The sequence below is a fragment of the Heterocephalus glaber genome, unplaced genomic scaffold, assembly GCF_053883595.1.
Source record: "Heterocephalus glaber isolate CG9 unplaced genomic scaffold, H.glaber_assembly_v1.0 deba00001773, whole genome shotgun sequence".
Classification (NCBI taxonomy): domain Eukaryota; kingdom Metazoa; phylum Chordata; class Mammalia; order Rodentia; family Bathyergidae; genus Heterocephalus; species Heterocephalus glaber.
In genome coordinates, this window is record NW_028258463.1 from 11,774,174 (window position 1) to 11,801,805 (window position 27,632).

At 61.3% G+C, this 27,632-nt stretch overlaps 1 protein-coding gene and 1 long non-coding RNA gene across 3 annotated transcripts in view; both read right to left on the bottom strand.

The window, feature by feature from the left end:
• LOC147821074 (uncharacterized) overlaps positions 1 to 27,632 on the bottom strand; it is a 113,610-nt gene that overhangs the window by 22,405 nt on the left and 63,573 nt on the right. The gene's annotated exons all lie outside the window — the stretch shown is intronic.
• On the bottom strand, positions 8,441 to 17,852 carry Meox1 (mesenchyme homeobox 1). Of its 2 annotated transcripts, XR_002387689.2 has the most exons (4): positions 17,129 to 17,852; positions 11,045 to 11,214; positions 9,636 to 10,197; positions 8,441 to 8,971 (listed from the first exon to the last, which is right to left on the bottom strand). XR_002387689.2 is itself a non-coding variant. In XM_004859276.3 (3 exons), exons 1-3 carry the CDS (start codon positions 17,535 to 17,537, stop codon positions 10,075 to 10,077), a joined length of 702 nt encoding a protein of 233 aa, XP_004859333.1. In that variant the 5' UTR covers positions 17,538 to 17,852; the 3' UTR covers positions 8,987 to 10,074. The 2 variants fall into 2 exon arrangements, 1 of the variants encoding a protein (XP_004859333.1); XM_004859276.3 differs by lacking the exon at positions 8,441 to 8,971 and having other exon boundaries at positions 8,987 to 10,197.

Below are 27,632 nucleotides of genomic sequence, written 5' to 3' on the forward strand. Positions count from 1 at the left end.
AATTTGCAGCTCTTTGTTGACCAGCGATGTGGGACACCTCATGCTCTCGCTGCCCATCTCTCTTGGGGAAATGTCTTTTCAAGTTCGTCACCTGCATTTCAATTGGATCCTCTTTTTGTGAGAGTCCTTTATTCTGGCCACTAAATGTTTATCTGATACATACTGGGAAATATTGCCTCCCATTGCATAAGTTGTCTTTTCACTTCTTGATATGTCTTTTGATGCACAAAGCTTTTTAATTTTTATGATATCCAATTTATGTAAATTTTTGTTGCCTCTCAAGTCTAAAAATTCACTGCCAAAGCCAGTGTCATGAAGACTCACCTCTATGTTTTCTTATATGTTTTAGCTCTTGGATTAGTCCACTTTCCCATCAGTGGGACAAAATACCCAACACTTACAACTTAAAGGAGGGGAGGTTTACTTTGGCTCACAGTTTGGGGGGATTCAGTCCATGGCTGGCTGGTTCCAAGGCAGAAACAGCATGGTGGAAGAGCATGAAGAGCAATTCTGCTCTGTTCCAAGAGCAGAAACAGCAAGGCAGAGGACAGCTGCTTACCTCACAGCAGTCAGGAGGCAGAGAGAAGGCAGGGAGGAAGCCGGGTGAGGAGCCGGCTACTTTCTAGAAGCAGACACCCAGAGCCCACCTCTTCCAACCAGGCCACACCTCCTAATAGGATATTAGCTATGAAGTCATCAATGAGTTAATCCACTGATGAGTAGAGTCCCATAATCCAATCACCTTCCAAAAGCCTGTCTCTGAATACACGAGACTTTTGGGGGACATTTTAGATTTCAACCAAAACATTTTGCCCCTAAATGGCTCATGCCCATATCATTATGCGAAATGTATTCGGTCCACCTCCAAGAATCACCCAGTCCTAACAGTTCCAGTGCTGCTGAAAAGTCCAGGTCCAAAGTCTCCTCTGAGCCTCAAGCTAAGAGTCTTCCTAGCTGTGAGTGCCCTTAAAAATCAAAAAGAAAGTTAAACACTGCCAATCTGTAATAGCCCAGTATAAACACTCCCATTCCAAAAGGGGGGAAGAAGGAGATAAGGAACCAGACCAAAGTAAGACTGAAACTCAGTGGGGCAAACATTAAATCCTGTAGTTCCGTCCTCTCACTGCCTGTGCTGCTCCACAGCAGATGATGCACTCTCCTGGCTTCTGCAGCCTCCTGGGGTTTCCACTGAACTTTCAGCTTCGCACAGCCTCAAACACGGCCCTCTCAGGGGCACACTCTGGGCTCCCAGGCCTCCCTTGGAAATCTGAGTGGAAGCCTCCCTGACCTGATTACTCTTGCATTCTGCATTATGTGGATGGTGCCCAAGGCTGCTGCCGGCTCAAGCAGTAGCCAGGCCCCCTTGGATCATGGCTGCAGAGAACTCTGGGTGCCTGGATGACTGAACTTGGGGAAATGAATTCAAGGGAGCTAATTCCCACATGAGGATAGGAGTAGGGCTGACTGCCCAAGAGCTTTGCTAGGTTCTGGAAAAAACAAATGAAATGTGTGAAGAGTTTCATCCTCAGGGGGCTTAGCGGGTGAGAGATGGTGGTGATTGGGGTGAAATATGCGATACAGTGTGTACAATAAAAATAAGCACAGGGAACTGTAGAGTCTTCAGGGAGAAGCCAGGCAGTGTGTGCGTGCATTAGTGCGTGCGTGCGTGTGTGTGTGTGTGTGTGTGTGTGTGTGTGTGTGTGCATGCTTCCTGGAGGAGAGAAAACAACAGGAGCTGTTAGGGTATCGGGCTAAAATCTCATGTGTTCAGAGCTGATGGGCTTTGGGGGAGCAACTGTGGCTACTCCCATTCATTAGGACTCTACGGTCATCAAATGGATTAACTCACTGATGAGCTTATTACAAGGTGGGACCTAACTGGAGGAAGTGGCCACAGCACTGTCGTTCTGCAGGATGCACTGTCCCCAGTCCCCTTCTCTCCGGCTCCCTCCCTCTCCCTCTGCTTCCTGGCCACCATGAGGTGACCCTCTGTCCTCTGCCAGGCCCTTCCATGGTGATATTCCTACCAGGCCTCGGGTCTAGAAGCACCAAAGCCAGTCGACCATGGGCTGAAGCCTCTGTAGCCAGGAGCCAAAATGAACCCATCCTCCTCTACGCTGTGCACCAGGTGTCTGTCCCAGCCACAGAAAGCCCTGTTGTGATGACCGGGGACAGCACCGTGAGGAGCCTGGGGTTGCTGACAGGAAAAGTGGCCTCAGGCAATGGTGATGCTGAGCTGGAGAGAAGACCTGGGTGGGAGGGCCCGGGGTGCCATATTGGCACCCGCACTTCATTCTGTGGTGCTGCAGAGGCCCTGGGGGTAGCCTGGGGCACCTGCTGGGCAGAGCACTGACGTCTGGGAGATGAGGGGGCAGGAGCACCCATGAGGGACACTGGGAACACTGGGGACACCAGGGAGGGCTGGGGGCAGAGCCTGTGGCACCTGGATGGGGGGGCATGGAGGCGTGGCCTCATGGGTCCCAGCTCTGGCCACTGAGGAGGGTGTGGGTTAGCCCCTCAGATCCCCTCTCCTGCCAGAGCCTCCAGGGCCCCGAGGACCGGGAAGGACAGTGTTGCCCTGTGCCAGGCTGGAGCTCCCTCCTGGGGTCCCTGGGAAGAGAGGAGATGAAGTCATGGAACAGAGGGATTAGAGTACATTTCTTTCCTTCTCAACAATGGAAACTCTGGGCTGTAGGGAGCGGGGAGTCTTGGGAGGGGCCGATGAGGCCATGGTTTTGAAACAGGAGCCACCAGGGAGTGGCCGGCATAATGACAAACAAGTTTCTCTCCCTCCTTGTGCTGAGTGGGCATGACCTGGCCTGTCTAGCCTTGTGTGACTCCTTCCACCTGGCTGGCTGCTCGCCTGTCACCCACGAGGTCACCTCCTGGAGAGACAGAGAGAAAGGTGAACAAGCAGCTGTGGCTGGGAGGGCTTGAATTCATGTCTAGCTCCAGCCACTTTTGGGCTAGGCCAACTAAGACCAGCACTGCAGCTGCCCTGAACCCCTCAATAATGAGCCTCCCTCAGCTTTGACTTCCGGAGCTTGTCACCCACCCTCACCTCGAGGATCCAAAAATATGCAGTGGAATGTTCCAGAAATAAACAATCCACGTGTTCTTGGCGACCTTTACTACAGTGCATTGCTGCAGCACCGTGTTTCGTGATTAGCGCGTGCAATGACCGTGGCTTGGTCGGTTCTCCTTCCTGAGTCTCTGACACCCACAACTCAAAGCAGGAGACTTCATTCTGGCCCAGGTTTAGTCTGGGGTCGCCAGCTCCAAGGTGGAGAGCTGCTGGCTTCGGAAATGACAAAGGAGGTGGGGAGGGAGGTGAAGCCTCCGGCCACACCCAGGGCAGGATCTCCTTCCTCCAAGCGGGGGAGACCGTGGGGACCTAGATGGAAACCATAACATTGCATGTCCTGCTTAACTTAGACGTGAAACTTCACCTGGAAGGCAGAAAGCAGTTTCAGGCTCCACTGGGGCCCCAGAGTGTCTCCCCCAGGTAAAGGGGGGCTACTGCATTTCCGTTTCCTCCTGGTCCACCATGTGCTGCTGCACAGGGAGAGCCGCCTGGGCCCACAGGCTCCCTGCACCAGGCCAGGGCCCCGGCTCTGGTGTCTAACACGCACACACACGCGGACACACACATGCGCGCACAGGGGCCCTGAGTGGGACGGAGTCCAGGAAGAAGCTGTGCTGCTGGAGGCAGCTCAGGGCCATGGGGCTGGAAGTTCCAGGGAGCCCTGAGGTTGGGGGTGCTGCCTGCAGCCGGATTCACCCGGCTTCGCCCTGGCAGGTCGGCCTGAGGCGCAGGCTCTGCTGTGCTTGGTGAGGCGCGCCCCTCCCCACATCTCTGTCTCTTTCCTGGCGCTCTCCCTGCCTCTCCCGCCTGTTTTCTGTTTCCCTATGAAGAATGGCTAATTCACATGCTGAGGGGCAGGGACAGCACCATCTGTAAGGACAGAGAAGGCCAGTCCGGTCAGGGGCTGAGGCAGGTGCGGCCTGGCTGAGGGCAGCGATACCCAGGAAGAGGAGCAAATGCAGCTCCGACATCTGGCAGAGCCTTCCCCCTCCCCGGGCCTCAGTTTCCTGGTCTGTAGAATGGGCACTGTGAGGCCCGCCCGGCACAGAAGCTGGATTCGGGACAGGCTGAGTAAACGTCAACCACAGTCATCCCTATGAGCCCGCACTGGAAAACATGGCATAGTTTTGAACCCAGAGCCTTGGTCTCCTTGGCTGAGAATCCCCTTTATTCTTCTGAAGCATGTTGTCACCAAGGCCCGGAGCTGCCTGGGCATAAGCAGTAGCCGCTGCTCCAAGAGCACGTGCAGGCCTAGCCGTGTGTCCCCCCCCCCCCCCGCCCCAGGCAGGTGACCTCGGCTCAGTCGCTTCCTCCCCCCAAGGCATAGGGGGTTGAGGAGCCCATCAGCCCTGTCCTGTCGGGTGGGGCCTGGCCAGGCTTCCCCAGCTCCCCAGCTTGGAGCTGCTCCCCCGGGGAACAGAACAGAGAGGGGTGAGCTTAGTCATCCTGGTCTTGCCCCAGCACGATGACTTTCAGGCCCTCCAGCTCCACAGGGAATCCGAGGGAGGAAACACTGCTTTTGAGTTAAAATGTAAAATGTCCGTGCTGAGACCACTCTGCACCCGGCCCGGGACAGTGAGCTGCATCTCAGGGGCCCCAAGACTGGGCTGGGTCCCACCGCAGGGAAAACCCAGCTCAGCAGGGCAGGGGGCGTCTTCCAGGGCCTGGCGGCAGTGGGGCAGAAGCAGGATTCCAACCTGCGGCCCTTGTGTGGCCCGTGTTCATCCGCCCCCACTTTCCTGGGTGACACTGTGAGGGGCCCTCGAGCCCTCACCCTTGGGACAGGGCTGCAGGGCGGGAGGGCCTCTGGCCATTTGGCGGGGCTCCATTTGCTCTGCCTTTTGGCACAGACCAGAGAGGCACCTGCAGCTCCTTCCCACGCCTTTAGAGGGAAGGGGTCAGGGTTGTGGCAGAGGAGCACCTGGCTCCTGGGGACAGTTCTGGTCCAGCCCCATCCTGTTTATGAGTAAGATGAGAACGTGAGGATGCAGCGGGCAGCGGGTGCTTTACATCAAGCGGGGCAGAGCTGGCGGCCTTTCTGTCTGTACTTGAGCGGCGTTCACACTGGGGGCATCACTCCCGGTTAGTGTCCTCCGACGCTCCGCCCCGCCCACCTCCCAGTGGGAAGCAGGAAATGCATGGGCAGGAGAAAAGGCAGGCGCCAGACCTTTATGGAAACAGGGCCTCCTTTCTTCAAAAAGGGGAAAAGGCTTCTGCCAAAAAATTAAATGCTTCCAGCTGGGCGCAGTGGTGCACACCTGTCGTCCTAGCACTTGGGAGGCTGAGGCAGGGAGATTGCTGGGAGTTCAAGGCCAGCCTGGGCTACAGAGGAGACCCTGTCTCAAACAACACACACAGGGGCCAGGGGTGTAGCTCAGTGGTTCTGCTGCCTGACTCACAAGTGCAAGGGCCCGAGTTCCATCCCCGGTACCAAAAAAAAAAAAAAAAAAAGAAAAGAAAAGAAAAAAGAAAGAAAAGAAAAAAGCACACAAAACCAAACAAAAAATAAATAATGGAAGAAAATTAAGTTCTTCCTGTCCAGAATGGTTTTCCCAAAGCCCCTTTCCTTTCGGAAGTTGGTGGGGTCCTAGGGAAATGCCAGGGAGGGGCCACAGCTCAGAGAGCCGGGTCTGGTGATGCTGGCCTCCCTTTGCCCTGCGCAGGTGTGACAGACGCGGAGGAGGACCCAGGGACCTGCAGCCAGGAGCCTGAGGTGGCCGGGGCCCTGGCCTCGGGGCTTCAGATTGTAACCAGCTTCCTGGGCGGCAGGCAGGCAGGGTGCTGCGCGCTGGCAGAATAGCGCAGTGGGATTTTAAGGAGAAGCTGAGAGTCCCATTATGTTCGTTCCCCTTCGGAACGTTGGCACAGCCCAGTGGGGCGAGGGTGGGGCAGGTGCTGCCAGCACCGGGTGATTCAGTGCAGCAGGGCGGAAGTGCAGTGTGGAAGCCAAGCGCCACGTGTGGGACCCCGGGTCCCTGGCTGAGCAGAGCCCTGAGGCCTCCCGCCCGGCCCCGTCACCTCTCCCCTCTGTCATCTGGGCCGACGTGCACGGGACCCCTGACTCTCAGCCCTGACCAGTCCATCTTAAAGGCCGATCAGAAAGCCCAGGGAAACCCCGGCACTGAGTAGAGGCTCACTTAATGCTTCCTCCCCTTCCTTCCCCGGAAGCGAAGACGAGGCTCACTTGAGGGGTCGTGAGGCCTGGGACAGACCCTGGCAGGGCTGGGCCACCCCGGGCAGGTTCGGGCTTGGACTCATCACCTGTTCCTGGTGATGGGACTGGGATGACACCAGCCACACAGAACCAAGCCCAGAATGGAGGCGGGATACAGAGAATCTGAGGACCTTTCCTGCTCCTTCCCACGAAGGAAGGAGCTGGGCCAGGAGCCCAGGCGGAGAGGCCGGAAGCGGGAGGGCTCGGACTGGCCACAGCGGCCCCACCAGGCTGGCTCGAAGCTGTTCCGGGTGGAAACCCGCAGACAGGGGAAGGCAGGCGGTGGGAGGGGTCACCGTGCCGGGAAGGCTGCAGCCCGGCCCAGTAACACCCTCCCGCCCTGACTGAAGGGGGGGTGTCTGAAGCCCCCCATCCTCCCACAGAAGAGCCACGCCCCTCGTCTCTGTGTCTAAGTGGAGGCGCCTTCCTCCTCTGTGTCAGTGTAACATTTCACATCTTACCATGCTTTGTCATTATTGTTCTAAATCTCACATTCTTGCCTGCTCTCCCAGCACTTGGGAGGCCGAGGCAGGAAGCTCACTGTGAACTCAAGGCCAGCCTGGGTTACACAGTTACACCCTGCCTCAAACAACAACAGACAGACAAACTAGGATGGACAAGGGTGGGTTATTCCGTGGTCAGGGACCTGAGGAGCCGCAGGTCAGGAGGGAGGGGCGCTGGAGCCTCTGATTCCCATGACAGTGGGACACACACCAGGCCAGGGCACGGGGTGGGGCTGACTGGCTGCTGATTGGTTCTGAGGAGCAGAGAGGTGACGCTACGGAGTCCAGGCTTGTGGCCAGTGTGGGTGGGGAGGTCACCATGTGGTAACTGGGATGCAGGACCCGGGCAGTGTGCTGAGATGGAGGCACATGTAGTCATCTAGGAAGCAGCAGGCGGAGACCATGCAAGACCCACGTGGGGAGCGGCCAGTTGGGCAGGAGGCTTGTGTCCTAAATCAGCTTTGCCACTGCCCTGTCCAGCTCCAGTGACAAATGGGCCCAGGTCCCAGTGGCTCGGAGGAAGCCTCTGTTACATTTTATTTTTTTGAGACTGGATCTATGTAACCCAGGCTGGCCTTGAACTTGTGGCTTCTCCAGCCTCAGCCTCCTAGTGCTGGGATCACAGGTGTGCTCCACTGGGCCCGGCTCACAAGTGTTTCTATGCTCATGGATATGGAAAGGCCTTGGGGTCAGCTCTGGCTCTGCCCCCACCTTGCCCCTTCTGGAGCCCAGGCTAAAGGGGCCACCGCACCCAGCCTAGAGAGAAGGACGGCGGAACCATGGTGACCGCTCGGCTCTTGCCTGGGCAGCGCGGGTCACTTCTCACTTGTGCGAGGCATGGGGACGTCCTGCGGGGATGGCGGGAGGGGACCTTCCTCTGGAGCGGGAGAAAGGTGACCAGGCCCAGGCACAGTTTCCCCAGCTGCCAAACCCCGCTCCTCTGCCTCGGTGGGGCTCAGAGAACCGACGTCAGCCCCGGGGGAAGCGCTGGGAACAGCGCTGCCCAGGCTGGGGCCACGTGGGGAGGGCCGGGGAGGGCTCCGGGGACAGGGACAGGTTCAGCTGGGGACCAGGGGCTCCCTCCGGCCACGGAGAGTGAGCAGCGCGAACAGAGGCTCGAGGCTTTAGTCAGCATCGTGCCCATCCGGGCACAGCTCGAGCTCTGGGGCGCAGGTGCCCCAGGGAGGGCGCAGGGCCAAGATCCAGCTGCAGGACAGGCACTGACCCAGGGACACTGGACACGGGGACCGGAGGAGGGCGGCCCGGAGAGCCTGGGACGCTGGCTTTCTTGATTCTGGTTGCACCGTGGCCGGCTGAACCCAGCCCTTCCCTTGGCTCCCGGATCTTGCTGGGCCAATGTTCCGTGCCGGTCCGGTGACGTCACTTCCGGCCAGTGCCCCCGCGCGCCCGGAAGCACCAGTGCCCAGTCCTGGCCGGGTCCTCCTCGCTCCCTGCTCCCCGGGCTGTCCTATTTTGTTCATTGTTGCTGTGTTGATGAATAGCTTTTGTTTTTTGTTTTTTTTGGTACCGGGGATCGAACTCGGGTCCTTGAGCTTGCGCAGCAGGCGCGAAACCACTGAGCTAAATCCTCTGCTATGAATAGTTCTTTAATGAAAAAGACGGCAGATGCTGGGGCATTTTTTCTTGTCACTTTATTACTAATGTTGCAAACCCTCTGAACTGAAGGGTTTTTTTTTTTGGTACCTGGGATCGAACTCAGGACCTTTTGCTTTCGAGCCAGTCAGCAGAACCACTGAGCTGAATCCCCAGCCCCAAACTGAATTCAACACGAGGGCTGGGCCCGTAGTCACAGAAGAGCACCTGCCTGGTGTAAGCAGTTCCTGGATTCCACCCCGGCGCAGCAAGTTTCCCTTACTAACAAAAGAGCTCATATTCTATTTACTGAGATTGGACTATTTGGTGTCTCATCAGCTAAGGAAATTGGAAGACAAACTTTTACAGCGGGAAAGGAAGGCAATGGATTTGCATAGAAGAAAACTGTTTTTTTTTTAAATTTGTTTTTTCTTTTCCAATGATCAGATCAGCTTTAGAAGAATCCAAAGGCACGATCTGGGTGTAAAGCAGTCTTTCCTAGTTCTTGCTGCTTCTGGACATCAGGTGCCCGTCCAGTGATATTCAGGTTACACTCGAGAGCTGTGGCTCTTAGCTCTGCAGAGAAAAATCTTATTGATTTTATTTCTCCATTCTCTTCTTACAAAATGAATTGAGCTGATACAGTTAGATTGATGTCACCTCAGAAAGTATATGAAATATGCACTAGAAGAGAGTTACACGTGCTCGCTGCAGCCATCTCGCTTGGGGATCACTATGGGGAGGGAGGGTCGTTTCTGCCCAGGAAAGATGAAACCTGCTTGCCAGAGATCCCAGTCTCCCCCTGAAACACCAGCTGGGACCAGAGACCCCGAAGGGGGTGCCAGGGTGGCAGTGTGTCCCTCGCCAGGGCTGTGGTGCCCCGGGCTGCGGTGCCCCGGGCTGCTTGGCCACCTGTCCCTGGGCGACTTCCCCGGAGCTGCAGCAGTGCACTCGCCCACCCCTCAGTAACTGGACCACAGAGGCCTGCCGAGCACACAGGTGCTCCAGGAGGGGCTGCAGGAGGGGCTGGAGTCCTTGGGGAGCACAGGACACGAGGCTGAAGGACGCTCTACCCCAGGGTCTTCCCGGGCCCCACCCGGCCTCTCATGTGGCCTCCTGTGCCTGGGACAGGGGAGCCACTGTCCAGGCCTGAGCTCCCAGTGTGGACATGGGGAGGGCTTCCATCGGAAATCGCAGGGTGGGAAAGGGGAGCTGCTCGGTGCCACAGGCCTCTGCTCACCTGTCCCAGCTGCACCCTGAAGTGAGGTGGGCCAGCGCCGGTGGGGACACAGCACCCACCCAGGCCACCTCTGTCTTCTCCCAGTGGAGCAGAAACTCGAAGCTCAAGTCACCTCCTCACCCCTCAGTCCCCACGAGAGCTGAGAGGAGAAGCGGCCGTGTGTGTCTCCAGCACTTCCTTCTGTCCCAGCGCTTGCTTTGTGAGTCACCAGGGGATCCAGGCTAGGCTGCAGGAGGCCGGCAGGAGGAAGTGGCCAGAGGCCCCAAGAGGCAGCTTCCGGAAGCTCCTTCCGGATCCATGCAGCTCAGTGGGCCGTGTGATTCCCTCAGGCCGAGACACGGCCAGGCCAGTGGCTGTCCGACAGGGAAATGCCAGGCAGCTCCATGCCCCAGTCAGTGCCGGCGTGGGGTGCGTGGTGTGGGCAGGTCCCCTGCTCTCCTCACTCTGAGCTGGGGGAGGCCGGAGACTCCCCATCGTCAGGGTTCTGGCCCTGGGGGGAGGCAGGCGGGCCCCCCTTCACCCGCTTCCACTTCATCCTCCGGTTCTGGAACCACACTTTGACCTAGGGAGGAGGCCAAAGAGCCTGGTCACTGGGGTGGGGGCGACCCACCCACACGGGTGCCCAGGGACGGGGTGGGAAGCCACCTGCTGCCCCCACCCCGGGAGCCAAGGCCAAAGGGGACACGTTCGTCTGCCCAGATGGCTCCGGCTGTGTCCCTCCGCAGGGCAGGGCATGTCTGTGCTGTCCCCTTCCCTGGCCCCTCCTGGGCCAGGGCCTGCCCCCATCCCCACCTCAGTGAGGCCCCAGGGCACAGCCTCACTCCGGGAGTTCGGAGAGCACGGTTCGGTCCACACCGCTCTGCTCAGCGTTTCCTGTGAACCTCAGCGCCTTGCGCCGGTGGGACTGGGACCCATTTACAGTGGAATCTCACTTTTTTTTTTAATACCAGGCATTGAACTCGGAACCTTGTGCTTTCGAGGAGGCAGGCGGCGGAACCACTGAGCTAAATCCCCGGCCCTACAGTGGAATCTCAAGGTCTCAGGGCTGGGACTGGTAGATGGGTTTGGGTCAAGTCTTCTGGTTCAACCCCCAACACTCCTTATCATTACTATGTCACCATCCCAGACCGGGAGCCCACAGAGGACCAGGGACATTCGTCTAGTGTCCCCAGGAGTCCGTCGTCCCCGGCCCCTCTGCGGAGCTGACCGGAGTCCTGGCCCCCTGAACCCCAGGACCTGCATTCCGGATGGCGCCTGGCGATCCCAGAGCCCATGAATCGCTGGGGACCTTTGGAGACCCTGGGCGTGGGTTCCATCTGGTCCCCAGCGTTTCTGACCGCCTCGGGGGTCTGGGGTGCAGCCCCAGTTGAGACCAGCCTGGCGGAGGAGGGGGGCGCGGACTCGGGCACCTGGCGCTCGGAGAGGTCGAGGTTCACGGCGATCTCGTATCTGCGCAGGCGCGTCAGGTAGTTGTGGTGCGCGAACTCGGTCTCCAGCTCACGCAGCTGCTCCTTGGTGAAGGCGGTCCGCTCCTTGCGGGCCTTGCCACCCTCCGCCTTCCCGCCGGGCTCCTGCGGATCTGAGAGAGAGAGCCCCACCCAGGGCGGCGTGAGCAGGCGCTGTCCCTTCCTCTCGTTCCCAAGCAGCTGGCCCACAGCCAGGCCAGCGAGAGGACCCGAGGCCTCTGTACTGGGCCACGTCCCCAACTCTTTAAACCATTTTTGGCCGGGGATTTGGCTCAGTGGTTCCGCCACTTGCCTTGCAAGTGCAAGGTCCGGAGTTTGAACCTTGGTACCAAAAAAATTTTTTTTTTAATTTTGAGACAGGGTCTCACTGAATTGCTAAATTGTCCAGGCTGGGCTCAAACTTCCCTCAGCCTCCTAGAGTGCTGGGAGTCCAGTTGGTCTCTCTGGTTTTTTTTTTTTGGTACCCGGGGATCGAACTCAGGTCCTTGAGCCTCTCTGGATTTTTGTACCAGGGATCGAACTCAGGACCTTGTGCTTTTGAGGTAGGCGCGGTACCACTGAGCTAAATCCCCGGTCCTAGTCTCTGTGGATTTTAAGGGATGCCTGAGAAAGGAGCTCCCGTGTCCCCTCTCACCCTGGGACACTCAGGAAGGCTTCTCACTACACCAGAAGCTGCTCTCGGCTACTCCCTGGGTCCTGCACATGTGGGCTGCCACACCCACTGGGGCGGAGATGGGTGGCCCTGCGGGTGATTCCTGTGTACCGTCAGCCTCACGGGAGCTGGTCACGCGGTTAGGTCTCTGTCCCTGCAGGGCCACATCGGGAGAGCCAGGGGCCCTGGGGTGGGGGCTCCCAGAGACACAGTGCTCCTCTGTGCCAGGCCCCGTCTGACCCGGCACCCTGTCTTCAAGGGTTGGCCGTATTTCACAGACTGAGGACGGGCTCAGAGTCAGAGTGGCCCAGGTGCGCCCGGTGTGGCAGGGCCAAGGACCCAGTGCTCTTTAACGGGGGCAGGGGGTGCCCAGAGGGTGCCCAGGGGGTGCCCAGGAAGTGCCCCAGCCCACAGGCACGGTGGCCCCCAGTGCCTGCCACGTGGCCATTGGCCAGATCTGACCTGTGGCCTCTCCTGTCTGGTTCCCCAGACCCGGAAACAGGGTGCAGAATCTGGTGCTTTACAAGACTGCATCGATCTGAGTGCCCTCGGACAGCCCCAGGGTGGCAGCACCACATCCTGCTGTCCTCTGGGCTGAGCCGGAGCCCGACCATCCCCAGCTTCATCCCCGGAGCCTCCTCCACCCCATCTCCTCTTCTCCACCACTGGGCTCAGAGTCCCGGCCTGTGCCCCTTGCCCAGCCAGGGGACAGAGAAGAGGCTGGCAGGTTGCACCCGGCACCTGGGAAAGCGGTTGGAGTCGTCTCAGCATGTCCTGTCCCAAGGCCCCAGAGTCACAGCTAGGCAGGGGATGGCCCAGGGGACTTGTGCAGAGCTTTGAGCACCAAGTCTCGCTGGACACTTCAAGGAAGTCACTTAACCTCTCTGGGTGCCAGGCTCCTCCCAGGGCTGTTTTGAAGAGACTAAGTGAGGTGACATGTGTGGAAAATGCTCTTAGAACCTAAAGGTTAGCTGGGGTGTGATCCCAGCACTCGGAAGGCTGAGGCAGGAGGATCATTGCAAGTTCAAGCCCAGCCTGGGCTACAGCAAAACCTAGTCTCAAAACAAAACATAACAAACAAAAACAACCCTAAAGCTGCTTCCAGCTGGAGAAACGCCATGAGAAGTGACAGGGTGAAGAGCCTGGTGTTGCTGACTGCTTCCCACCCTTTCTAAGTGCACTCGCTTTCAGCCCTCGCCCAAGTCCACAGTGGGCTCTGTCACCTGGGAGCTGGCAAGGGCTCCTCACCCTCTCCCCAGTGACCTCTGCCCCCGCCAGTGGCTGCTCCTGTCCCGGGTGCAGGGAAGCTTTTCGAATCCAGCCTCAGTGGCACAGCTGAGGCAGCTCAGAGAGGCCGGTAGCCCAGTGGCTTCAGACCCAGATCCCCAGACGCGAGCTCTCAGCAGACAAACATGGAGTGGGTGCCAGGACACGGAGGCCCCCAAGGCTGTGTGACTCCCAGACACTGACTGCTGAGGGAGGGCGGCCGCCCAAGGCCACAGGGAGGGAGGTTGTGGAAGGACAGTGGCCTGGGAGCCTCTCAGAGAGGACAGGACCCCTCACAGGAGCTCGAGGCAGAGGACAAAGGCAGCCCGGCTCGGACCCAGACAAGGACACCCTGCCTGCATCTGCTCAGCATCCACCTGTGCCCTGGTCAGGGAAATGGCAGAAGAAGAAATGAGGGACGTCCTAGTAGGAAGGGAGGGGAGAAGTGGGCTCTGTCCGCAGCTGCCCCGATCTGTGGGGAAAATGCTGAGCACCCCACAGACGGAGCCGTTAGCATAATGCACACATCCGAGTCGCCAGCTGTGGGGTGCGCAAGACTCTGCCATGCCTCTGTACACCCACACAAACACTCTGAAGGGTGGACTGAGAAAACAATTCCATTTAAAATAGCATAAAAAGGAGGATTGCTGTGAGTTCAAGGCCATCCTGGGCTACACAGTGAGACCCTGTCTCAAAAACCCCAAAACTTAAAAACTTCTGCACAGCAAAGGACACAATCAACAGAGTGAAAAGGTGACCTACAGAATGGAAGAGAGATTTGGAACTGGCATCTGAGAGGGGTGACTATTCAGAATATATAAAGAACTGGGGCCTGGCAATAATGAAAACCCCAAGCAGCCTGGTTAAGAACGGGTGAAGAACTTCAGTTTCTGCGAAGGAGATACACAGACGAGCAGCAAGCAAAGAGAGGGCCTCAGCGCACCTGCGTGGGGGAAGTGTGGGTCAGCGGCTGTTTAAGGGGAGACCAGGAGAGCCTCAAGTCGGGGCCTTGCTTCCCGGTGGGGATGTGAAACAGGGCGGCTGCTGGGAGCTCCTCAAAACACTGAGGCCAGGGTTACCATGCGCGGCAATTCCGCTTCCCGGTATGCGCCCAGAATGTTCAAAACCGGGCCTCTGCTCACACGTGGTGGTTGCATCCTGGTTTACCATCGCTAGGAGGCGGAAGCCACCTCAGTGTCCATCCACAGGTGAGTGGAGAAAGAAAGTATGTCTGTCCACACCCAGATGTTGCTCAGCTTTCAAGGGCAAAAGTTCTGTTGTATGTGACAGTCGATAAAACGCGAGGACATTCTGCCGCGTGCACTCAGCCTGTCACAGAAAGGCAGGGCCCGGCTCCTGGGGAGCAGCGTGGTGGTCGGCGGGGCTGAGAAGGGGAAGGAGGATTAGACGGGTGTGGGCTCCAGAGCTGCAGGGGAGGCAGCTCCGGAAACAGCTGCAGCACCCTGCATCTGCAGGATTCGGCCGTACAGAATGCTCTGAAGGGTTCGGATGGCAAAGGTCGTGGTAGGCCGTTCTTGGGCCACAATGATAAAGGAGAGATTTCCGGGGGAGGCGTCTCAGGACCGCGGCTTCCTTTTTGAAGCTGCAAGCTGTGGTTAGGAAACCAGCACAAGCTCTAGGAGATCTCTAATTTTCAAGCGTTTTCATGGCAGCTTTCGCTGACATGATGCTCTGTACAAGTGTAGTCAAAACATTTTAAGTAGGGGAGGAAATGTGGTCGGAAGGGTGGCTATGGGGTGGGTGTTAGAAGGCTCAGGGCTTCGGAAGCGCCAGCCCAGTGCGCGCGTGTGTGCCCCTGCGTGCCGAGCCAGGCCAGTGCACAGTGTGGCTTCCACGTGCTCCGCGCAGGGTGACTGAGCGTGAGGACGGTGCAAGGCAAGACCTAGGCCGACCCTGCGCCTTTAACCTGGTGGCGTTCAGGCAGGCGCACAGCTCGCTCGCTCGCTCGCTCGCGGAGGGGAAGTGGGGCCCAGGGGCCCCGGATGTAGAGTCCCAGTCCCCCGTCAGAAGACGCGAGCCCGCCGATCATCTGCAACCTTCCCTTGACCCCGCCAGGAATTCATCACGAAATCCCTCCTTGCCATAAATTAAAGCCGACCACGGTAGCGATGACACTTTGGGTCTTCTGGCGGCCCCCCACCGGGGGGACAGGGGGAAGGGAGGGGCGGCCCGGGCCCCACATCCGGTTCACTTGGGGCATGGGGCCGGGGGGGGGCGTTCCACAAACACCTGCGGGGGGGGGCCTGGCCCGACTGGTATCGGTGGTTTTAGATCTTGTGGCCCAGACTCAGCAATTTCAGGGTCCCCAGGAATGCCTGTCACCCCTGTGTCCTGAAGGCCAGCCCGGGAAACCTGGGCTCACAGCCATGGTGCAGCGGCCCACAGACGGGTGTTAGGGATCCCTGTGAGTCCCTTCACAGGGATGGGCCTGGAAGCGCTGCCTTGCACCCCCATTTCACCCTGAGGGGGAGCAGAGGCTGCAGGATGTGAAGAATGCCTCGCAAAAACAACCCACAGTTAGGGGTGCTGCCCAAGGAGAACTTGGGTTTGGGCCCAGCACCCCGTCCCCAAAGAACTCAAGATGAACAAAATGTGGCAGCTTGATTGGGGAGCAGGCGCAGCCAGCCACTTGGGGGCCCTGGGGGGGAGCCTGATGCTCCCCCACTTCGGGTTCCACCAAGCTGACCTGGGCCTCAGTCAGGTTCCAGAGGACGCCCGGACCTGGGGCCGCATGGGGACAGGGACAGGGCTGGGGTCCTCTCGGGTGGGGTGACCCCCAGAGCCGACCCTGTGGGTAGCCAGGGCCCCTGGGCCAGGCATGCATGGGCCAGGGCCAGCACAGGAGCAGTGGCAGCGGCCCCAGCAGGAGCAGAGACGGCCATGCAGGTGCAGCTGGCGCTTGGGAGAGGCAGGGCTTGGCCGGTGCCTGCCCGGTGCCCTGGGCCCTCAGCCCTGGAGGCGGCTGGATACAGCTGTGAGATGCGACAGGCACACTGAGGGTCACAGAGGGGCAGGGACACAGAGGTGCCGTCCAGGGACCGCAGCTGGGCTGGACCTGCAGGGGACATAATGGGGCCTCCACAGAGCGGCCGGCAGGGCGCGGGTGGCATCGCCAGTGTTAGGTGAGGAGGGCTCCATGCCTGGGTCTGCCGGGGTGAGGTCCAGGGGAGCCCCCCAAGGAGCCCGAGTCTCAGTCTCCTGGGCCTGAGCGACCCCGGACTCGGACGCCCCTGTTCAGACTGTGCAGGGCAGTGGAGAAGAGCCGCTGCCTTGACGGAGACCCCGCTCCTACTGTGTCCCCCACCTTCTGCTCTGTCTCCAGCGTACCAAGCTGAGATACAGATTCGCCCTGTGTTCCTCACCTTGCAAACCTAGGGGACCCCAAGGAGCTGACACCCTGTCTGAGCACGCTCCTGCCATCAGCCCACACAGGCTCCTTCCCCTGCTCCTGTCACCCGCCACAGTGTCCCCGGGAAGCCTGCGCTGGCTCCTCTTCACAGGCTGCCCCTCGTCAGCCGCACCAGGTCCCCTGGCCACGTCAGTACACAGTGGGCTGAGGTGGGGGCACAAGGCCAGGGACCAGACGGTGGTCGGCACAGCGGGAGATGTGGGGGGCCTCGGGGGAGGGCAGAGGACAGTGCAGGAAGAGCAGGACCTCCAGGGACCCGCAGGCCCCTTCCCAGGGGTTACTGGTCCCTGGCCTGGCGTAGCCCAGCTCTGGCGCCCAGGCTAAAGTGGGCGGCTGCCTCAGGCCACAGCCTTGCTGCCTCTAGGCTGCTGGAGGCCACCAAGTTGCAGTCCGAGCCCAGGACTCCACTGGGTGCCATAGACCCCAGGGTCAGGAAGCCCCTCCAGCCCCTGGAGCCCAGCCAGGCCTGCCCACAGCCTTCGCCCTGTGAGTCCTTGAATCCGCTCCTTCTGGGGCCCAGGACACTGGCCGGGGACACAGACACAGCCCCATCACTGTCCAGCGACTCCTAGAACCCCCGACGGAGGAGACCCCTGGTCCCGTTGCCCTTTGACAGCACCGTGCGACATGCGTGATGGGGCGCGGGCTCAGCGCAGGGAGCGGACTCCAGGCCACCTACCTGCAGTCTCCTTCCTCCGCCTGGACGGCTTCCTCTCTGCCTCGCCGGCTGCGCGCCCCAGCACCCTGCACCCCTCACCCAGGCCTCCTGAGGCTGGGCCCAGGTGCAGCCTCTGCCGGGCCTCGGAGACGGAGCCAGAGACGGGGAGGTGCCACTCAGGCGGCTGCGGGAAGGCGGGGTGCTGCTCTCGGGGCAGGCTGTGCGGGGTGGCGGCCAGGCAGGAGGCTGAGAAGTCGGAGAGTGCAGCGGCAGCTGGGAAGTCCGGCTTCTGATGGAAGGAGAACGGGGCTGGCGCGCAGGGGGCAGGCACGGAGGCCTCGCTGCCCTCGGCATGGGGGTTCCGCAGGCAACCCCAGCCTGGGCCCGGACCCAGGGGGCTCCTCAGGCAGGGCCTTCCTGCGGGGTCCATGGGCTCCACCGCCCAGCACAGGCTCACGCTTTGCACTTCTTGGGGGCAGATGTTAAAGAACGCCGAATCAACAGAAGCCAAGTGAGAAGGGAAAATGCTCAACACCGGTCACCCCGAGAGCCAAAACCACAGCCAAAACGACAGTCTGTCCAGAGGCCACACGCGCGTGTGCGCACATGAGGTCCAAGTGCCTCCTGCGCCCGGCACGCTGCCCGCTACTGTCTGTGGAGGAGGCTGCCACTCATGGTCAGTCCCAGCCCAGGCCGGGGTGGGCGCCTCGGAGCCCAGAGCTGGGGCTGCTGGCGGGCGCTGGGACTTTTAAATCCTGCAGTAGGCGAGGGTGACAAATTTCTGCAGTGAAACGTGAGGAGGAGAGGGAGGGGTAAGCCGTGGGGTCCCCTCCAACCAAAACCCAGCGGGCGGGCGGGCGGGCGGGATGCATCCCAGAAACCTTATATGCGAGGTAATGGGAATTGCAGCTGGACTCTTAAAGAAACACGGTCTGAGCTCTGTTAAGGAGCAAGGGAGCCTGTGCTGCAGTGCGGACACTCACACCCTGCCTTCAGTGTGACTCCTGCAGCACCATAAAGTTATTTTTATTGCACCGTTAACAAAATTCTTCAAGTCTTGGATTTGGAAAAAGCCCCAAGTCAGACCCAGAACCCATCAGAAGCCAAGTTCCCTGGGGGTGGGGTAAGTGCCGGAGACAGGCCGGGATTTCAAGTTCCTCCTGTGGCTACCGCAGGGAGGAAGGTGGATTAGAAGAAATCCTTTTTGCAGGTCCCGGCGGCCCACTACGGTCTGGGGTGTAAGGAAAGACACACTCCGGAAAACATTCCTTCCTCTCAGCCCGCGTGGCTGTCTCCCCTGGTCAGTGACTTCTATTTTATTTGGTTTTTGAGACAGGGTCTTGCTGTGTAGCTCAGCCTGGCCTTGAACTCACTGTGTAGCCCAGGCTGGCCTCGAACTCACAGCAATCCTCCTGCCTCAGCCGCCCGAGTGCTGGGCTGACAGGCGTGGGCCACCGCACCCAGCTCTAGTCAGTAATTTATAAAAAATCCAGTTAACCTCCACTCATCCACCAATCACACGCTTGTCAGGGAGGCCCGAGCTCCTCTGGGCCTCGGCCCTCAGCTCCCTGTCCCCAGCCCCCCCCCCCCCCGCTGCCTCCCTCCTTGGCCCCCAGGGCGTGGGGACAGGAATGTGGGGCTCCTTGGTCCCTGAGATTCTCCCGAGGGCTGTCCTTGGTGCAGGATCCCATGGATCTCGTGGCCAAGGCCATCTCAGTGTGCAGCAGCCGCAGCCCCTGCCTCCTGGCCACCCCGGGTCACCCCTGGGCTCGCCGTCACCTTCTGGGACTCCGGTCCATGCCCTCAGCGCCCAGCTCCTCTCTGCTCCGAGTTTCCCCACCGGGGCAGCAGCAGGATGGGGGCCTCAGCAGGCTCTGGCAGGCCCGTCCCAAGGACACCAGGGCCCCCAGGAGAGGCTGCACCCTGGGGTGGGGACGGGGCAGAGTGAGGGACGGGCGGGGGAGCCCCAAACTCCAGGCAGGCGACCCAAGGTGTGGAGACCTAGGGGCGGGACAGCCTCCCGGGGACAGGGGCCCTGCAGTGGTCTCAGCCGTGCCCGGGCCTCTGCGCCCCACACAGGGTTCTCCACTGCAGGTAAAGTGGGAGTGGTGTCTACACTGTGCGGGCGGGGAAACTGAGGCTGGGGTGGGTGACGGGTGCCGAGACGAGACACAGCAGAGCCAGGGTTGGGTGGAGAACGGGGCCTTGGGAGCAGTGAGGGCCTGGTCCCCGCCTCCTCCGCATCGCTCGGGGCCCCACCCAGGACCATGGACGGCGGGGTCAGGAGGGCGGGGCGGGCAGAACCCCCGGGCACCCGGGGCCCAGCAGCTGCCCATGTCTGTCGGCCCCCAGGGAGGCACCTCGCCCAGCCGCTCCATCTTCCTGACAGCCCCCTCCCGAGCCCAGGAAAACACCCCGGCCGGCGGGGCCCATTTGTCAGAGGCACCCGCACCTGCCCCTTTAACCTCTCCGGCCGGGAGTCCGGGGCCCTGCTCAGGGACAGAGCCAGATGGACAGGCTGCGTGCTGTGCCGTGGGAGAAGCTGGAGGCAGGGGGCGGGGGGGCGGGGGGGCGGGACCCCACCCTGCCGCTGTGGGCGGCGGAAGGAAAAGCAGGAGTTGAGGGTCCCAGGGCCGCACTGGGGGCACCCAGGAACGAGTGCGTGGCCCTGGAGGTCCCGCCTCGCTGCCTGCTGTGCCCAGGGAGGCGGGGCCAGGCTGCAGCGGGGTGCTTCGAGGGAAGCCACCCCTCGCCAGCCCTCGCCGCCAGGCGCCTAGACAGAGCCTGCCTGGTGTGGCTTCCGGGGCCAGCCCAGAGGCCGGAATTTGCTGATGGGGAGCAGCCAGGTGGCAGCTGTGACCTCCCTGGGCCCGCTGGCCCCACCCCGCCCAGGCTCCGTCTCCATGGCCACGTGAAGGGGTTATGGCCAAGTCTGAGAATCAGGACCATGAGGACCCAAGTCCCAGTCCTGTCCCGGCCCACAGATCAGCTTGGGCCAGTCGCTTGGGTCCTGTTTTCCTCACCTGCGAAAGGGTGCAAACCTCCTCCCCCAGGAGTTGCAGCGAGACGGCAGGTGACCCGGAGGCTCAGGTCCCAGCCTGGAGTGGAGTGGGGACGCTGGGGATGCCGGACGGTGCATCCGGACGGCCCAGCGGGGCAGGGAAATGTTTCAGGCCCCGAGAGGGCCGGGCAGAGCCCGGGCTGCCACTCATGTGGAGAAACCCAGAGCCAGGCAGGCTCCAGGCCCAGGGAGCAGCGCACCGGGCCAGGTGGCTCCTCTTCCCAGGCTCTGAGCCCCGGGGCCCTGGGGACGAGGTCCCCGACAAGAGGAAGCAGAGGACAGAGCCCCTGCCCCGGCTCCAGGTGTGGGCCCACGGACGAGCTCTCTCTCACAGGCGACCATCACCTCAGGATTGGGGAGCAGGAGTGGGAGGGGACAGAGGGGCTCACCAACCAGCACCTCGCCGCGTGGAGCTGCAAGGGATGCTGGGGGCAGTGGCCCCGACACCCCCTATGCTCTGGAGCATCCTTAGGCCCCCATATCCACTGTTGATCTGAAACTCACATGTCACGGGGGTCACCTCGTCTTCTTCTCCAACTGGCTTGACGCTGGGTGGCGTGGGGTGCAGGGAGGCAGCAGGTGACGCCAGGCAGGAAGTGGGAGTGGTGGCGCCATTTCTGCAGGGCCCGGCCGGGCCTCACTCTCCGGTGGTGGAGGCGGCAGGGCCGTATTTTGGGGAAGCCACCTTTAAGTGAGCCGGACGGCAGAGCAGATTTATGGAGTGTGGGGACCACTGTTTCCCTCTCTTCCCTCTCTGTTTACCCAGCAGTATTTTTAAAATCCAAAAGTGGATGTGCACTGACTGGGCTGGTGAGTTGCACCCAGACTGAGAGGGGCCTGGGTGACTCCTGCAGCTCGCACGGCACCGGGAAAGGCCTTGGTGGGTTCCTGTCCTGTCCTCCTCCGCTCTCCCTCCCCCGGGGAGCTGTGCTGCTGAGGCGGAAGCCGTCGGGTCTTCGGTTTGGGGGCTGAGGAGCCAGGCAGGGCCTCATTGCGGATGGAGGCCAGATGGTGTCCTGGGCGGTGGGTCTGAGCTGGGTAACAAGCTGCCCGGGGCAGTGTTTCTCCGAGACCCTTGCTGCTCTCCCTGGTCTTTGTCCTGGTCTCTCTCCGCAGCGGTGTGGGAAAGTGGGGCCCAGGAGGGAGGAGACACCTGACCTTCGTGTGCTTCTGTTTCTGCCATGGAATGAGGGTGGGGCCCCCACCTCCTGCGCCCAGGGTCCCAGCGTCCACTCACCGCAGAGTGCACAGCAGGGCGGACTCCGCCCCATGGAGAGACCTGGAGGTCAGGGCCTTGTCTGAGGTCGCACAGCCAGCAGGGGCTGAAACTGGGCCCCCTGCTTCCCGCTCTTTTTGAGCCCCGAGATGGCGTGCAGCCAGCGGGCAGTGACCAGGGAGCAGGCTCGGGGCTTGGGTTGGGCCCCACCCCACGGTGGGGCTCAGGACCCCGGGAGGAAACCATTCTGCGCAGGGAGCCCACACCAGCCAGGGTTGTGGTTCCATGAGCGGCAGAGCTCTTGGAAGGTGGCTGCTTCGGCCCCAGGCTCCCAGGTCCTTCCTGTTTAACTGAAGAAAGAAACAACCTCTGCCCTGCACTCACCTGCACCTCCCTGCCCAAGGGCCCCACGCCGAGCCGCCAGGCTCAGGCCACACGAGTGTGCACTGTGACAAATGCTCTCGGACATGCTGCCGAGTGTGCCTGCTCGGCACACACAGGGCCAGCAATGCACACTCGTGTGCACACACACATTAGCACAACCAGAGAGCTTCGGCCAGGCCCTCCTGACGATGCACACCCACCCCGTGCACACTGGAAACATGTCCCGCGTACACTGGATGTGCAGACACACACTGCACACCAGATGGACACCCGCCCACACACACGGATGCACACTCTTGTGCACACACTCGGCTTCTTTTCTCCATAGAGATGAGCTCTGAGGCCTGATGCCCACACACCTGTGTCTCCTTGCACACGCATGTGCACACAGGCTACCCCGGCCTCTGGCACTGGGTGCTGCTGAGACACAGTAGCGTCCAGCTGACAGCCCAGCCCCGTCCTCGTCCTCGCACCGATGGATCTTCTCCGCCATCGCGTCTTCAAAGCCTCACATCCCTGGCCGCAGGGCCCTGATGAGCCCAGAGCTGCCCCTGCTTGGGAAGGGAAAGGAAAGGAGGGGAGGGGAGGGAAAGCAGCGGCTCCCGGTCCGCGGTTGGTGCTGGCTGGGCGGCCTGTGGTGCCATCTAGTGGTGGCCCTCAGAACCGCAGCATGCCTGCGAGGCCGGCGTCTCCTGGAGACAGAGCAAGGCGAGTGGACTTCGCCCGGTGGCACCTGCAGGAAAACAGGGCTCCCGAGCCCGCCCTCCGGCTGCCCCCGCGGGTCTCCCCACCTGCCCCGCTCTGAGCTGAGAGCGGGAGGGAGATGCGTGGAGCCCAGCGGGTGGGCAGCAGAGCAGGGGACACTGCTGAGGGCCGCATGGGGCACAGTCACCGCCACGGGCCCAGGGAGCCCAGAACGGTGCCCGCTGCCCATGCCCTCCTCCTCCTGTGGCAGAGCGCTGTGCCAGCGGCCCGAGGATCTTGGAGGGCCCTGCTGGTCAGGGGACCAGGACAGAGGCGGGGCTGGGGGCCAGGTGGGGCACAGGGAGCCTGGGTGCTAAGGGGGGACCCTTCGGGCCTCTTCCTCCGTTCTTGGCCTCTGCCACTGAGACACAGAGCACGGGGCAGGGCCTGGGGACCCCTGTGTCCCTGCCCGTGCTGAGATGAGGCGGGGGTCCTTCAGGCCTCTGGCAGCCACCAGGGCCGTGTGCCTGGGCTGAACCAGGGGCCTCGCTCTGCTCTTGGACCCCTCCCACCCGATGCCAGCCTGGGCTCCAAGCCTCACCCTCCCCTGGGGCCTCTCTGCGCTGGCACCTTCCCTGTTTGCGCCTTGTGTGCCTGGAACAGGAGCAGCTGGGTCCACTTTTGGGCTGGGTGGTCTCGGTGGGACCCTCAACCTCACTGAGCCCACAGGCTGCCTGGCTGGGCCACAGACCTGGGGCCCACGTGGACGCAGCAAACACCCAGCTTGTCGCCGTGGGTGTGGGGAGATGGATGAGCCTGGGGATGTCAGGGGACAGGAAGATGGTGGCCCCAGAACCCCAGAAAGGGAGCAGGGGAGGCTGGCGGGGCTGTGGACAGACTGACTGCCCAGCCGCCAGGGCTGGGTCCACGCTGGGGTAGAGAGGCTGCCGGCACCCTTCATGGACCCTGCCAGAGGTGGACGGTCCCTCCCCAGCAGCCTCGCTGCAGACCATGAGCCTTTGCAGCAGATGAAGTGGCTTTTCTGTGGGCAAACAGGCCCTGGGCGGCTACGGGGGGAGAGTCCCTGGGTCAGGGGCCCCCGTGCTCTGTAGGAAGGGGCTGAGCACAGGAAGGCGTGGATACGGGGCCCTTACCTGCGGGCAGCCAGGGCAGAGCAGGGGTCAGGTGAGGCTGCCAGGCAGCGTGGGGATGACTGCGCCCGGGTGCCAAGGAGGCCTGGCAGGCAGTGGGAGGGCCTGAGGTCCCTGTCAGGAGGCTGAGGTGGCATCACCAGGAGCCACAGCCGTTGCCAGCCAGGCTATGATGAAGCGCTCGGACCTGTGCCCACTCCTGCCAGGGACGCTGGACATTTCGATCTGTGCTCACCCAGGCGATGTCCTGGGGCCCTGCAGGAAGCCTCCAGACCCCGGAAGGACCAGAGAGGGGTCCCAGGCGTGGCCTCTGGGGAGCGGGCCTCAGGGGACACAGGGGCTGGGGACTCCCCTGGCCGGGGTCCTCCTCAGGGTCTCAGGCGAGGGCCGGGTCCTTGGCAAGCAGCCCGGGATGGGTATGAGGGAGGAGGCCTGTGGGCACAGCTTCGTGACCCAGAGCTGCGGGACAGAGGCCTCGCCATTTGTCAGCGACACGGCCACCAGGGGCAATCACAGAGCCCACCCTGACCCCGGGTCTCAGAGGCCGCGGCCACCGCAAATCTGTGGCTCCCTGGCCGCTGCCTGTGTGGAGCACAGCCCGGCCAGCGACGTCGTGAGGTGCAGCCACAGTAAAATTAAAGAAGCGCTGGGTGTGTAGCTCAGTGCCAAGGCCCTGGGTTCAATCCCTCCCTGGCCCCCAAAATAAAAAATGAAAACAAAACCGAGTAGTCTGGCGAGCTGCGTGTGGGGAAAATGAAGCAGTCAGAGCCCACGTCCAGGCTGGAGCCACAGTCCTCCTGCTGTCCCCAGCCCTCTAAGGCTGGGAAAGACTGGAGGGGCACTGGCCAGGCCCCTGGTTTCAGAAGCTTCCTCCCGGCCTGTCCTTTACTCCCAGCCGCAGTTGTGCGACTTCCTGGCAGTGCATGGTGGCGTTGTAGGCGGATGGCCCTTCCAGGACAGGACAAGCTCACGGACCCTCTGGGGAGAGGACACAGAGGCCGACTCTGAGCTGGGCGTGGTGGTGCACGCCTGTCATCCCAACACTCGGGAGGCTGAGGCAGGAAGATCACTGCAAGTTCGAGAACAGCCTGGGCTACAGAGTGAGACCTTCTCAGAAAGACAGTAACAACAAAACAGCGCGACTCCGGAGCTGGACCCCTTCGACCCAAGTCTGTCCCTGCCGCTTGCCAGCCCCGAGGCCCCGGGCAGGCTGGGTCTCCTCAGCTTCCTCCCCTGGAAGTGGGAGCCGTGATGCTCCTCAGGACAGGGAGGGGGCTGCCTGGTGAGGGTGGGGGACGGGGGGACTCTTCCAGGTCCGGCCCCAGGGCCAGGCGAGGGTGTCGCTCTCTTGGGGTCAGAGATGGGGCTGGGGAAGGGCCAAGGAGGCCAGGCCCACGTCTGGGCAGCCAGGTGGCTTCACGCGTGGCTGCAGGGGCCTGGCTGGGCCCAGGGAGTCCCGAGGGGGGCACAACTCGAGGTGGGGGTCCCGGGCTCCACCTGCACCTGGCCCCTCGTCCTCCTCACGCTGCCAGAAAGCTCTGCAAGCCGCCAGGGCTGGGCCGGGCCACAGGAGGCGTTTGGCACAGAGGAAACCACGGCCCAGAGGGCGGCCGGGCAGAGTCCCATCCACCCAACCCCAAGCTTTCCACAAAAATGGGGAGTCGGGGCCAGGCTGACTGGGGTGCAAGCCTGTCCCCTGCTCTCCGCTCCTCTCGGGAACCGCAGGTGACACCTGCATTATCGCTAAGGGTTAAAAAGCCCCCGAATCGATAAAACCCATTAAGGAGTGAGGGTCCCTCTAAGGCTACAGATAAATCCCCTCTCCCTGGCGAGCCAAGCCCATAAACAGCTCTCTCTCTCTCATCCCGGCCTGCATTCCACGGAAAATGCGGAGAGAGTCTGAAGAGGTGACCGGCTAATTGCCTGTAAAATAAAAGGCAGATGGACGCTTTATTACCGATGAAGGAAGTCAGGAATATTAAGGTAAAATGTCAAATAACAATCGATTTTCCTTAGACATAAAGGGCAATTTATGGCTTCCTAGTTACTACAAACGAGAAATTATTCGAAGTCCTAAAAAGTATGAGGAGAAATAAAGATTAAATAGAAGATGAAATCATAGGCATTTCTCAGGTCGGTGACTTCAGGCTCCCCAGGCCGGAACTCAAGTGGCCGCAGGGGCAGAGAGACCTGGGAGGCTCAGGGCGGGCCGGGGAGGTGGTGTTGGGGGTCCCGGCTGGGGCAGGGGAGGCCTCTGCAGCCTGCGCCTCCGTGTTCCCCGTTTGGGGCTCCGCAGCCGCTTCCCCCTTGGACACAGGTCTCCAGGGCGGGGACAGGGAGCGAGGGACTGGAGAGCACCCTGCAGGCTGCAGGGGAGGAAGCGCAGAGAGGACCCCGTTCCCCCAGCCTGAGGGTCAGGAAGGGCTGTCAGGGCTGTGGCCATGTGGCAGAGGCCACACAGGAAGAGCCACTGACGGCTGGGCCCCGGGAGACCCAGCGCCGTGGACCCGAGACTGTCACTGCAGCCCCAGACACTGCGTGGGTTTCCGTGACCAGCGTCCTACTCGAGGTCCCGAGTGAGCGGCCCTCGGATAGCTGCCTTCCCTGGGGGCCCGGGGCCTGGTGTCCCTGCCGCCTTTCCTTCCTCAGAGACGCACGGCCCTGGCCCTGGCCCTCCTGTGCTCACCCCGGCCAGCGGTCATCTGAAGTCTCCCGCAAGAGCAGCCACAGCGGGGGCTCCCCTGGGTCCCAGGACCCCACTGGCATCATGAGGGACTTCAGCTGGGGACAGGGACTGGGGCTCTGGGCTCTGGGCTCCCTCGGTGACCCTGACCAGCTGCCCATTCGTTGGGGCCTCATTTGCCAGCGGTGTGGGCCTGGTGCCCCGAGGTTTGTGATGGGAGAGGATCTTGGGGTGCAGGGGGCCCCTGCCGTGTGCGCGTGTGCACTCCAGAGGGTGCCCCATCTTCTACATTTTGGATGTGGTCCTAATGCAATAAATGCTTAGGAAATTTCTACAGAACAGATTAAATTTTTCTAGAAAAAACCATAATTAGCTGCAGTGAAGGCCGCCACCCGTGACTCTGCCCGCGGTATATCTGCGGAAGCCGCAGCCGGGCACGGCCCATAAATCCGCCGTCCTCACCGAGGTACGGGGGTCCGGCCCTGATTTATTCTTCATTAATAAGCTCGGGGCTGTATCAGCCACAGATTTACGGCTCTGCCCCACCAACTTTTCTGACATCTCAGCTGAAAACATTCCCAGCCAAGTCCTGGAGCGCGGCCGCTTCTCACGCAGTGAGCGCAGGGATCGGGGATCCAGTGGCCCAAGCGGGATGCAGGCATCCCCAGCAGAAGGCTTGGGGGACCGGGCTGGGCCTGTGAGCAGACAGGGCCAAGGGGCTGAGCCCAGGCAGGGCCTGCAGGGGTGGGGGCCGTGGGGGGACCCACCTCTCCCAGCCCCCCCGTCTTCCCTGCAAGGAGGCTGGGGAGAGAGGCCATGGGCTCCCCGGTGCTGCAGCTGGAGGATGGGCCCCCTCGGAGCTCCCACAGGCGCTGGGCAGAGCCAGCACCCGTGGGCACCGGAGCTCAGTCCCTGGGCGCCCTCTGCCGCCTGCGACCAGGACTGAGTTTGGCCTGTGCCCGCTAGCAGAAGAGCACCCCAGCCTTGCCGGTGTCCCTGGGGGTATGGGCGCGCCGCTGGGGGCTACAGGAACAGAAAGATGCCTGGATGCTGTACTCCTGACTGACTTTGCAGATGTTCCTAAAGTAATGGATTCTATTTCCATGTTATTATTTTTACTAGCTGCCTTTCCCCCCGATCTTTGTATTTCATTTATTCATGATACTGGGGATTAAACCTGGTGCTTTCACACTGAGCTCCATCCCCAGCCCTTCGTTTTGAGACAGGGTCTCCCTAAGTCGCCCAGGCTGAGCTCGAGCCCTGTTCCATCCTCCTGCCTCAGCCTCCCCGAGGGCTGGGATGACGGGCTTGGACCACGAGGCCTGGCCTCATGCTTCTTACTAAAG

Bases quoted from the DNA above. Each gene is read 5' to 3' on its own strand.
- Meox1 (XM_004859276.3), bottom strand. From the start codon at position 17,537: ATGGACCCCGCAGGAAGGCCCTGCCTGAGGAGCCCCCTGGGTCCGGGC. The intron at 11,215-17,128 runs GTAGGTGGCCTG...TCTCTCTCTCAG, and splicing joins GCGGAGGAAGGAGACTGCAG to ATCCGCAGGAGCCCGGCGGG. The intron at 10,198-11,044 runs GTGCCCGAGTCC...CCTCCTCCCTAG, and splicing joins TCGACCTCTCCGAGCGCCAG to GTCAAAGTGTGGTTCCAGAA.